The sequence below is a fragment of the Bidens hawaiensis genome, unplaced genomic scaffold, assembly GCF_021521415.1.
Source record: "Bidens hawaiensis isolate Kalapana, Puna unplaced genomic scaffold, B.hawaiensis_p1.1 tig00055129_1, whole genome shotgun sequence".
NCBI classification, from domain to species: Eukaryota; Viridiplantae; Streptophyta; class Magnoliopsida; order Asterales; family Asteraceae; genus Bidens; species Bidens hawaiensis.
In genome coordinates, this window is record NW_027499953.1 from 49,549 (window position 1) to 62,282 (window position 12,734).

Consider the following 12,734-nt stretch of genomic DNA (forward strand, 5'->3'; position numbering starts at 1 on the left):
AGTGAAGAGAAAGTATGTTTTTTAAAAAGGTCTTTATATGGCCTAAAACAGTCTCCAAGACAATGGTATAGGAGAATTGATGAGTTTATGATAACTCATGGATTCTCAAGAAGTTCATATGATAGTTTTGTGTACTTTAGAGAATATAGTAAAGGTAATTTCATTTATCTCTTGTTGTATGTTGATGATATGCTGTTAGCATGTAAGGATAAAAATGAATAGTGCTACTAAGGAACTGTTAAAGTTAGAGTTTGAAATGAAGGAATTAGGCGAGGCTAGAAGAATCTTAGGAATGAACTTAACTAGAGATAGAAGTCAGAGAAAGTTAAGACTTACTCAAACTTCATATACTGAAAAGATTCTTAACATCTACTTTATGAATGATGAAAGATGTAAAGTGGTTGGTACTCCTCTAGCTGGTCATTTCAAGTTGTCTGCTAAAAGTTCACCTGCAACAGAAGAAGAACAAAGGTATATGGAAACAGTTCCATATGCTAATGTTGTAGGAAGTTTGATGTACTTGATGGTGTGTACAAGACCAGATCTGGCTTATGCAGTCAGCATTGTTAGTAGGTATTTGTCAGTTCCTGGGAAAGCTCATTGGGCTGCTGTGAAATGGATCTTAAGGTACCTAAAAGGTACAAATGATTATGGATTGAACTTTGGTCAGTGTGGGGGTGATCAAGATTGTATTAGGGGTTTTGTGGATGCAGATTATGCTAAAGATCTTGATAAGGGGAGGTCAATCACTGGATATGTTTTCAAAGTTCTTGATAACGTCGTAAGCTGGAAGTCTCAATTACAGCATGTAGTAGCTCTTTCTACTACAAAAGCAGAGTATATGGCCTTAACTAAAGCTGTAAAAAGAAGGTTTATGGTTAAAGGGCCTTATTTCTGAGTTAGGGGTAAATCTGTCAAAAGTGACAATTTCTTGTGACAACCAAGGTGCAGTACAATTGACAAAGAATAGGATCTTTCATGAAAGGACCAAGCACATAAATGTGAGATTGCATTTCATAAGAGATGTTATAAGTGCTAAGGAGTTATTTGTTGAGCATGTTGGTACTCAAGAGAATCTTGCTGATGTGTTTACTAAGTGTTTATCAGGTGCCAAGTTAAGGGAATTGGTATTGGTTAAAAGCATGAGTTTTGACTTTAAAGGTGGAGATTGTGAGAGATTAAAGTCCAAGTCAACTCATGGTCAACTGTTAAATGTTTCTCAAATAGTTAGTTCTGTACAGGGACTACTTTTATAATACTTCATTGTTTGTGAAGTTTGGTCTTGATTTGTTAAGCATACAGAAGCTGGAGGACTAAATGTGTCAGATTAGAAAATTTAGTTTGTTAATCTGTTGTTAACTGTTGTTAGTTTAGGGATAAATAGGATAGAATTAGGGTTCTTTTATATCTTTCACTTCTGTATTCTTTTCTTTAAATCATTTGGTAATCATACTCGTTTCAAATTCGTAATAAGAAATCTTCTTTCAGTTCTCTGTAATTCATAGTTCTTTGGTGTAATTCGGTTACAACGTACATGGATGGTTGGTTTAAAGCTCAAGTCACGGGAGGCATTCGAACACAAATATTTTTTAGAGTCAGTTTTAATCAAGGTGTTTTGTTTGTGGGTGTTTCAAATGTAATTAATTTTTATCTCAAGTGTAATTAGTAAGTTATCAAATAGGTTTTTGATTGACACAATTGTGATAATATACACATGTTTTAGGAAAAGAACAAAAATTAGACCAATTTTTTTTTAGGCATATATGTCGTCTTATTGAGTTCTAAATGTGGGTGTTGCATGTTGTAATTACCTTTTACACAAATTATTTAGTGTATCCAGTAAAATGATACATTCAACCTTTTAGGCAAGTTACCGTTGTAATAGATATTGAAATACGAAAATAACAGTGTGTGTAAGCAGTTACATCGATGCACTAAAGAGGCGGGTGTGTTTAGTTGTATCATATATAATGGTGTAATTACTTGTGGCAGGTGTGTGTATGAAATACAGTGTTTTGGACCGCTCATATTACTAATTTAATGGCGAAGAGAAAGAACATAACAAAATCGTAAAATTAGGACGTTAAGAATGATTAAGAAACATTTTAGCTTACACCAATAAGATTACGCATCTAACTTTGCAACAATAAAACCCCTTGAACATTCAGACATAGAACAAGATCCAAACCACCAAAAAGAACATTACAACTAAAGTTCCAGGTTCCAACAGCAAAAGACTGTAGACACATAATAGACATGAAAAAAAAAAGATAATAATAATAATAAAACCAACAAATGTTATCCATCACACAAATATAGTTAATCAAGCAGCAACATGCCAACAGTAACAAAACCAAATCATCAGCTAGCATTAGCAAACCATTTACAACTCCCAACCAAAAACCTTAAGCTAGTGCACTTGCTTAAGTGGTTAACAAGACCGACTATTCGGGAAAGAAATCAACACCCGAATACAAGGTTAAGAGAAACCCGCCTCTAAACCCTATAGGTATATAGGTCTACCTTAAAATATCATCAAACTTCTTAGAACACAAACCACTAGACAATACAAACATCAGTACCTAAAAACCCTAAAATATATGTCATATATATGTATATATGCATTTGAAACATCACAAATCGAAACTTCACCCTTCAACTTGACCCTTCAACTTTTGGCTCACCAACTTATCATTATGTTCGCGTCCGCCCTCCTATTCAAGGAACCGTATAAATCAAGTAAAAAAATACAAATAATTATTGAACAAATTATATCAAATTATGTTTTACCAGAGTATTTTCAACAGCATTTTCAGTAGTAACAGATGCTACTTCTCGAACGGTGATGATCTTGTCGATGTATACCATCGTCTCCTTGGTTCCGCTCGATCCATTTTCATTCTCCACACCATTCAATAGCGAAGATAAACCACTGCATAAGAAATGATTATAACATTATAACTCCAAAAAAACACATAAAACTATATAAATAAACAAAGAAATAGATTTACTGTACCGAGGGCTAATCGTTTCTTCCTTCTGCTGCTTTCTTTTCTTGTTATGAGTTTGTTCCAACAAACTACTCGCACATCTTTTGAGCCACCCGAAAGGGGTAGTTACAGAAGGGGACCCACCATTACTCGTTTCAACTTTAGTAGAAGCGTCCGTTTTAGCTTGATCCGAAGCCCGATTCTTCACAACATATCTTTTTGAATGTTTATTATTATTATTTGGATTGCTTTCTTCAATCTCGTTTGCAGCAATACGATACGGCACGACTTTCACATCTTCTAACTTCTTCAGCTCTTCAATCTGACCAGTGATCTCTTCTCGATCACCGTGCAAAAGTTGTCTCAGTTTCTCTAATTTTTCCCTTTGAACTTTAAGTTCTTGAATTGAATTGTTTAATTCTGCCCATTCTTTGTCACGCCTTTCATGGTCGAGATTAATTTCTTTTCTCTCAAGTTCGAGTCTTTGCATCTCGAATTTAACCTGTTCGGCTTCTTTTGCAGCTATTTCTTTCAAAGATGAAATATATTCAAGTTCTTTCTTTTTTTCTTCCTCGAAAGCTCTCTCTTTTTCTTTTAAATATAATACCGTTTCTTCACGTTTTTTCTCAATACTATTCTCACTCTCCTTTTTCTGCAACTCAATATCCATCACGAAATCGGTTCTTTCTTTTTGAATTTTACTGAACCAATCAGATCGTTCTTGTTCGAATTCTCTCATGAAGGTTTCACGGTCGTGTGAAAGTGATTCAACGTCTTTTTTATATTGTTCACGGAATAGATCTTTTTCAAGCTTTAAAACGTCACGTTCGTCTTTTAAAAACTTTGAAATCACCACTCTTTCCTCTGCAATACGCTCAGCTTCTAGTCTTAGTTCCTCCCGTTTTTCATCAATCGTTTCCCACTCGGCTTCGAATTCAGCTTTTGTTGTTTTCAACCGGTCCGCTTCAACTTCAAGATCGTGTTTTTGAGCTCTTATCAAATCAATTTCTTCTTTCAATTTGCGTTCCAAAATCATTAACTCATTAGTTTCACGTCTCATAGCCACCACTTTCTCCTCTGCATGAGAAATCTCTTTTCTTTTTTCATCCAATAATTTCAACGACTCTTGAATCTCGGTATTCAACTTATTCATCTTTTCCTTTTCCTTTTGTAATATAGTTTTCTGTATTTCAACCTCGTTTTCTGCTAAAACTACTCTTTTCTCCTTCTCCTCCACAGCATTCAGTTTTTCTAAAAGATCATTTTCTTTATCACTTACGGCACTTGCCTTGACCTCCAAGTCATGTTCTTTTTCTGATATTATATCCTCACGCTGACTCAGCTCCACTTCCCTTAACTCAGCAGCCCGCCTTTTGCTCTCAATCTTGTCCTCCATTTGTTTGAGCTTTGTTTCCAACTCAGCATCAAATTGAGAGCTTCTTGCTTTCATAGCAGCTTCATGATTAGCCAGCACCACTTTAATTCGGTCCTGTGAAATTATAAAAGTATATTCATATATCTGATATCAAACATAATGATATATCAATTAGAGTAATCATGTCTCGACTCACAGATTCCTTGCTAGCAATTTCCTCTTGCTGCTTACGCAACTCTTCATACTTCTTTTTCAAATCACTGTCCTTCCTAGTGATATCCTGCAAACAGTCATAAACATAAGTCTTTAGCAATATGTTTGATATCAAGTTGTTAACTAATAATATTACTAAAGAATATGGCAATGAACCTCTTCTCTTGCATCCAAGGAAGCAGCTTTTAACTCCAAATTGTATTTTTCATCTTTAAGGGCTTTAGACTCCTCTTCAAGGTTTAATCTTGAAGCTTGCAGCTCTTTTTCAAGACGACTTATTTCTTGAGTCCTGCTTAAAATGTAATCCTCACGTTGATTTAACAAAGCTTGACCATCAAGTAATCTTTCTTGTGACTGCTGAAGAGATTTTTGCCTTTCAGATAAAGATTGCCTTTCAAGAAGAATTTCTTTTTCTTTTGCATCACACCTAACATATTAACAAAACTCATCAATGTAACGGAACGGATATAATCAATCTATATGAAGTAACCATTTTCATTGCAAATATTAACCATCAATGCAAACAATTAGATAAGCTAACGATGTAACACAATAAAGATTGGTGAAAAAACATACTCACACTTGAATGAGTTTATCTGTCTTCTGAGATCATCTTCACGTGCTTCAACTTCGTGCAACTTTCTTTCAGCAGCACGACGAGACCTACTAGCTTCCGCTTCCAAAGATTCTGCAGCTTGCATTTTCGATTTGGCTTCAGTCATCTTCTTTACAGCATCATCCATCATCGCTCGTGTATCAGCTAATTTAGACTCAGCTGCTACCTTTGCTTCCGCACATTCTGCACGCATCTCGTGCAAAGCCTTCTCAATCTACAGACAAACATGAAATTTTTTAAAGAACGTATTAAAACGAATATTTTCAAGAACATATGTTCTTACATTGGAAACGCATTCTTTTTCGATTCCAAGAGCCTTCTTCAGTTTCTCTTCCCTGATCTTCGCTTCCGCCAAAGCCGACGTATGCGCAGACTGCTCCCGTTTCAGCGTCAATTCCGCCATCTCCGCAGCGGATTTCATCTGCTCGTAATTGGCAACCCACTCTTTCTTCTCTATAATCAAAATCCCCATTTGGTTTTGAAGGTTGTAAATCTATACATTAAACCCACAAATAAATACATAGTAAAACATTCATACCTAAAATATTCACCAAATGTAACAGCAAATGAACAGACAAATCAATCAACCCTTCAATTTCCCACAAGGGTTTGAACAAGAAATATAAATAGTTAATACCCATTAATGTAATCCATCCATAAACAGAAAAAATTGAATTAAAAATGAAAACCCTAATTATAACAAACAATAATAAAAGTGTATAAATAAAATAAAATCAAGAAGAGAAACCACCTCAGCTTCAAGTTTAGCAATATGGGCGATGAGTGAACCTTTATCCCTTCGTTTAATCGATTCTTCGTCGAATCCTGCTTCACGAAGACGCTGCCAAATGGTTTCATCGCTTAAAGGGCTTTTGAGACTCAAAACCCTAGATGGGTTATTGGTTGTTGTTGATGGGGTAGATGCGAATCGTCCTGATTGAGGACTAGCCATGGATGACAATGGAGAATGAGATCGATTCGATTGATTCTTTGTGGGTTTTGATTTTGATTTTGATTTTGAATTGAAACTTGCGATGGCTTTACTCTTTTAGCTCACAGCTGCCTGCGTTGTTATTATTCATTGTTTTTTTTTAAATAATAATGCTTTAAAAGAAAAAGAAATAGAAAGCATTCATTGCTGACGTCGGTGGAAACTACCGTTTTCTTGTTTGTTTTCGTGTCCGGGCTCTTCCCGAATAATAATAATAATAATGATTTGGGATGAGCTCGCTACCATCTCGATCCTGAAAATCGCAATTTTTTTGTATCGGTATCGAACCGAAATGTTCGGTTCGGTACCGGTATTTAAGGTAAAATTCAGAAAATACTGGTACAATACCCCCGAAAACTCAAAACCTTGGTACCGATTCGGTACCGATACCGGTTTGGTGCCGGGTACCAATCGGTACCATACCGATTTTTGCTCATCCCTAATAATAATAATAATAATGATAATATTTTGTTTTAAAATGTGAAAACAAAAGATTGGATAATTTAAAAGTTTATCAATAATGTCGTTGTAGGGTATGTTTTGGGAGGAGTGGTTGTTGGAAAATAAGAATTTGTCACGAGGATTTGAACTAACGATTCGCCTTTGAGGGTGTATGATTAGAACATATGAACGGGTTTTCCGAACTGATGATACTAGAATGGGTTTGATTGTTAGTTTTGTTATAGTGAACGGATATTTTTCCATGATACCAAACTCTGACATGGAAAAAAGTGTTTGTAGAAGTGGGGAGTTTAAAGAAGGTAGCAAGTTTTTGTGAGTAGGTATTTATACTAGTGTAACATCCAACTTTTGTTAAATAATAAATAAAATAAAATTTTGTTAATAGTTTTGTGTCGTTAAATTAGTCGTGTGTTAAGTGTTTGAGAGTTGGAATTGGGAGAGGGTGGTGGGACACATGAAACCTCTCTATATATATATATATATATATATATATACACACCCAACCACTTCTCTATTTCTTTTCTTTTCCTTTCCAAACACACAAACACACACACACTCAAGAAACACACACATACTTTCTCTAGCACCCGGATCCAAATCCGAGCTAAAAAGAAGGAAAAATCTCGTGTGTAAACACCGTTTAAACAACAAGAACACGTCCAGATCTACGAGTTGGTCCAGATCCTAACCGAACCCGAGAGCAAAAAGGTGAGTTTTGGTTTAAAAGGTTACGTTTTGTGGTTAAGTTCGACATGCAAACTGATAAAATGATAGATCAGGTTGTAGAGCGTAAGAAAAACATAAACTTGGTAAGTTATAACCTCACAGGGGTGTTTTAGGACAAAAGATGATGTTCGGACTGTGACACCCGGTAATTTTCCCAATCCTATAAACTAAGTAATCAACCTAATAATTAGGTGATTGTAAATATTAAGCGCGCTATGTTAGTCAGCGCGTGCATTTGTTATGTGCGCCCTGCGCGAGCGCGCTATGTTAGTCAGCGCGGGCATGTTATGTGCGCCCTGCGCGAGCGCGCTATGTTAGAATCAGCGCGGGTATTTGCTATGTGCACCCTGCGCGAGCGCGCCATGATAAGAACCAGCATGGGCATATGTTATATGCGCCATGCGCGAGTGTATTGGTTTTATGTATCCATAATGTTGTCTATTGGGTTGACCGTCTCGCATGATGCTAAGGCGGGTGCATCCCAAATCGTTTATGCGCGTGCGGAAAGGGAACTAACCTCCCCGCATGGCGGGAACATTGAGAGCTAGTTTGTCTGAAGCTCCAAGATGGAATTGACTTCAACATAACTGATCACTATGTTGAAATACCAAGACCACCTGGAGAATCTACAAATGAAACTCAATGTCCCTGACTGCGAGAAGGTTACGTACCTACCCGCAGCAAAGAAATGTCCTTCACGCAGAAAGCTATGCGCACAAAGTGATACGCGCAGAACACTTAGTCTATTCTCCAGAGGTAAGGAGATTACTCCCGCCCAAAAGGAAACAGTAGCGTGTTTCAGAGATTTTTACTGTACACTGACAAAAGTACCTGAAAAAGCACACTGTAACATGAAAAGTCAACTGTCAGCCACCCTACTCCCACCAACCACAGACCTGCATGTCCTGTCCAAATCAAATCAAAATCTTTTATCCACTACTCCACTTTTAAATAAATAATAATAATTTCCATACTTTATCATCATTACACCTAGATATGAAAAGATTACAATCCCCTAAAGCAAGGGATTGTGTTCCCTTGAGTTTGCCTATAAATATGTAACCTAAATTATCACCCAAAACACACTTCAAACTTCTCTCTTAAGAACTGCAAACTTGCACTAATCATCTCCCAAGCATCCGTTGTTGTTACTAGACCTTCAATTCCGAGGCCAACACCAAGAAAACCCGAATCTCGATTAATCCCTTAACAAGAACCACAGGTGAGTCTCACAGCCCCTATTTTCACTGTTTTCACTACTTTTAAACTGTTTTCGGGGCAAGGGACACGTACTTAAATAATGTTTTATCATGGTATACTTACAAGCTATGCAAGCGATTATGTGTTTAAATTATGTTTCATGATGAGCAATGCGAACGGTTATCTATGGTTTTCGATGTATGTGCGCTAGAATTCGAGTAAGTGATCACTTTACCATTGGAACTCTAAGGGTAGGGACTGCTGGTTTGATCCACCCACTCGTAGGGGTCGCACCTCTTTGCATGGACGAGTGCCTAGTATGGTCATGGGGCAGTACTATGGGTTTGAGCCCGCTCGTAGGGGTCGCGCCTCTTTGCATGGACGAGCGCCTTGTTTTCCGGCACAACGTCCGCGCGTAACCCGCGGGACGGCATTATTGATTAGCTCGTAGGGGCAACGCCTCTTTGCATAGACGAGCACGGTTTTTCAGAAATGTCCACGCGTAACCCGCGGGACGGCATTACATTATTTAGCTCGTAGTGGCAGCGCCACTTTGCATGGACGAGTACGTTTTCCAGAAACGTTCGCGCGTAACCCGCGGGACGGTATTACTTATTTCGCTCGTAGTGGCAGCGCCACTTACACAGACGAGCACGATTCCCAGTAATGTTCGCGTGTAGCCCGCGGAACGATTTTTATCAGAAATATGTGTCAGATCTATGTTTTCATACGGATTATCAAGTATATGTTTAGACATGAAATCAGAAATGTGTTTCAATATGATTTTTATTAAGACTATGATGCAATGCGATTTATCAAGTTACTAAAACTTGTGAACTCACTCAGTTTATACTGATTCAAATGTTTTTACGTGTCTTTCAGGAGATAACTAGGTAGCGCATGGAGTCACACTTAGAGCACCTCACGCTGAACATCTAAAACTAGCTTTTTGGAAGATTTTAGTTCTATCCCTTCGATGCGCGTGGTTGTTCCCGCAGCGCAAGGGGATATGGCGTGGAAATCTTCAACAGTTTTTATACTTGGATGTTTTTATGTAATTTTTAAACAATGTAATGTATTTGTATTAAACATTTCATGCGCAATGAAAATCTTACTTTGAATGTTTGCAATGGCCCGTGCTTAATTATCAATCCCCACTCGCGCGCGCCCGGCTGTTTCCGCCGCTCAGGGCCGGGTGTGACAGATTGGTATCAGAGCACTGGTTATAGCGAACTAGGAAAAGAAGTTTTAACCTAGACTATAACCGTTGGGGAAATCGCATGAAATATTTTTTTTCAAAGAAAATATTTTCAAAAGAAACTATACACACACTTAGGAACACGGGTCACACAGTGTCTAGTAAATAAAGATAAAAACATTATGTGCTCAGAGTACATGCGCTAAGTTGATATATTTTCACTCTTTTAAAGCGAGAATGCCTCCAACTAGAGCCAAGGGAATTACCATGACACCCGAGGAACTCGCGGAAATAATCGCGCAAGCGATCGCAACACATGAGGCCAGCAAGGCCGAATCTAGTCAGGGTCGTCAGGAGAACGAGACCCCAGAACCTGAATCAGGAGCTTTGGACAAAGGATGCTCCTACAAGACATTTATGGCCTGTAAGCCTTGGCCATTCAAGGGTACCGAAGGGGCCATTGGGCTCTACAACTGGATTGACAAGATGGAGACAGTTCTCTCCATTAGCGGATGTAGTGAGAACCAGAAGGTCCTTTACGCGACCTGCATGTTCCAAGAAGCAGCTTCGTCTTGGTGGAAGCTTCAAGTGAAGACCTTGGGGCGAGAAGTTGCTCTTCACAAGACCTGGGAGGAACTGAAGGAAATGTTGATGAGAAAGTTCTGCTCTCGCGCAGAAATTCAGAGTCTGCAACAGGAATTCTGGAACCACACCATGGTAGGAACGGATATCGACGCCTACAATAACCGGTTCAACGAGCTTTGCCAGTTGGTGCCAGACATGGCAAACACGGAGGAAAAGAAGATCGAGAGGTATATCTTTGGGTTACCTCCTGTTGTTAGGGTTCCGCTCAACGCCGCAGCGCCTCCAACCTTTGATGAGGCGGTAGCGCGGGCCATCACCCTTACAAGGGATACGGTCCGTGCGGGTATGTTGACTACGCGCGGAATCGAGCAGCGAACCTCTGATCCCAAGAGGAAGTGGAACTCTCACCACCGAGGGTCCGACTCCAAGCAGCCACCGTTCAAGAAGCAAGAAAGCGCAAGGGTTTACGCGATCCAAGCCGCGGAACCATCAAGGAAAGGATACAGCGGGCCTCGCCCATGGTGCAACAAATGCAAGTATCACCACGAGGGTGAATGCGCAAGAATCGAATGCGCCAAATGTGGCAGACCAGGGCACAAGGCGATGAATTGCCGTATCAGAGAAGCTGGAGCGAGCGACAACTGCTACGCATGCGGGAAGCCAGGGCATTTTAGTCGGGATTGCCCGCAAAAGGGAAACCAAGCTCGCGGGAGAGCTTTTGTGATCGGCGCAGGCGAAGCTAAAGAAGAGCCGAATGTGGTAACCGGTACGTTTTTGCTTAACGGCCATTTTGCATCTGTCTTATTTGATACTGGCGCTGACCTAAGTTTTATATCCGCTGAGTTTAAAGACTCCCTAGGCCTAGCAACCAGTAGGCTAGACACACCTTATACTATAGAACTAGCCAATGGTAGGCAGTTATGCGCGAACGAAAGAACTGAACAATGTGTAATAGTCATGGGAGGTCACGGGTTCATTATTAACTTGTTGCCAATAGACTTGGGAAGTTTTGACATTGTAATAGGTATGGATTGGTTAGTCGAGAACCACGTGGAAGTTATTTGTCATGAGAAGCAGGTTCGGGTCCCACTGTTGAACGGAGAAACCTTGGTGATTCAAGGGGAAAGAAGGGGAGTCGCGACGAAACTGATTTCGTGCCTAAAGGCGCGCAAGTGCCTAAGGAAAGGGTGCTATGCCTTCCTGGCGCATGTAGTAGAGAAGAAAGGAGATGAGCGAAGAATTGAAGACTTACCAGTAGTGCGCGAATTTCCAGAAGTTTTTCCTGAAGATTTGCCCGGATTACCGCCGCCGCGACAAGTCGAGTTTCGTATTGATTTAGTCCCAGGAGCTGCGCCAGTAGCTCGAGCCCCTTATCGACTAGCTCCATCTGAGATGCAAGAGCTATCCAATCAGTTACAGGAACTATTGGATAAGGGTTTCATACGCCCAAGCTTTTCGCCTTGGGGAGCTCCAGTACTGTTTGTTAAGAAGAAGGATGGTTCGTTCAGAATGTGTATTGACTACAGGGAGCTGAATAAGCTGACAGTCAAGAATCGGTACCCCTTACCGAGGATTGACGACTTATTTGACCAGTTGCAAGGATCCAGTTATTATTCGAAGATAGATCTACGGTTCGGATACCACCAACTTAGGGTCCATGAGGAAGATGTGCCGAAAACAGCCTTCCGAACTAGATACGGCCATTATGAGTTCTTAGTGATGCCTTTCGGGCTAACTAATGCGCCGGCTGTATTCATGGATCTGATGAACCGCGTGTGCAAACCATACTTGGACAAGTTTGTGATTGTATTTATAGATGATATTCTGATTTACTCTCGGACCAAGGCCGAGCATGAGCAACACCTGAGATTGATTTTGGAATTGTTGAGGAAAGAAAAGTTGTATGCGAAGTTTTCCAAGTGCGAGTTTTGGCTTAGAGAAGTTCACTTTCTCGGTCACGTTGTAAACGAGAAAGGAATACACGTTGATCCTTCCAAAGTCAAGGCCATCGAAAACTGGGAAGCGCCAAAAACCCCAACTGAGGTGAGGCAATTCCTAGGACTAGCTGGCTACTATCGACGCTTCATTGAGAACTTCTCCAAGATAGCTCTAACTCTGACCGCGCTAACTCAGAAAGACAAGAAGTTTGTTTGGGGCGAAAATCAGGAAGCAGCGTTTCAAATGTTGAAACAGAAGTTATGTAGTGCGCCAATTTTGTCTCTGCCCGAGGGGACGGATGACATCGTCGTTTACTGCGACGCTTCACATCAGGGACTCGGATGTGTCCTTATGCAGCGAGACAAAGTCATAGCGTATGCCTCGCTCCAACTCAAGACCAATGAAAAGAACTACACAACGCATGATCTGGAACTTGGGGC

At 39.8% G+C, this 12,734-nt stretch overlaps 1 protein-coding gene across 1 annotated transcript; it reads right to left on the reverse strand.

Annotated features, from left to right (window-relative positions):
• Window positions 1–2,311: 2,311 nt before the first annotated feature.
• Window positions 2,312–6,146, reverse strand: LOC143600958 (uncharacterized). The gene is made up of 8 exons (XM_077078491.1): window positions 5,946–6,146; window positions 5,478–5,687; window positions 5,155–5,408; window positions 4,735–5,005; window positions 4,562–4,645; window positions 3,017–4,479; window positions 2,791–2,932; window positions 2,312–2,714 (listed from the first exon to the last, which is right to left on the reverse strand). The coding sequence occupies exons 1-8, from the start codon at window positions 6,144–6,146 to the stop codon at window positions 2,649–2,651; spliced, it is 2,691 nt and encodes an 896-aa protein (XP_076934606.1). The 3' UTR covers window positions 2,312–2,648.
• Window positions 6,147–12,734: the final 6,588 nt, after the last annotated feature.

Excerpts from the sequence above, each read along its gene's own strand:
- LOC143600958 (XM_077078491.1), bottom strand. The coding sequence starts at position 6,146 with ATGGCTAGTCCTCAATCAGGACGATTCGCATCTACCCCATCAACAACA. Across the intron at positions 5,409-5,477 it reads AAAAAGAATGCGTTTCCAAT|ATTGAGAAGGCTTTGCACGA; the intron begins GTAAGAACATAT and ends GTTTGTCTGTAG. Across the intron at positions 2,715-2,790 it reads ATGCTGTTGAAAATACTCTG|GAGGGCGGACGCGAACATAA; the intron begins GTAAAACATAAT and ends TTCCTTGAATAG.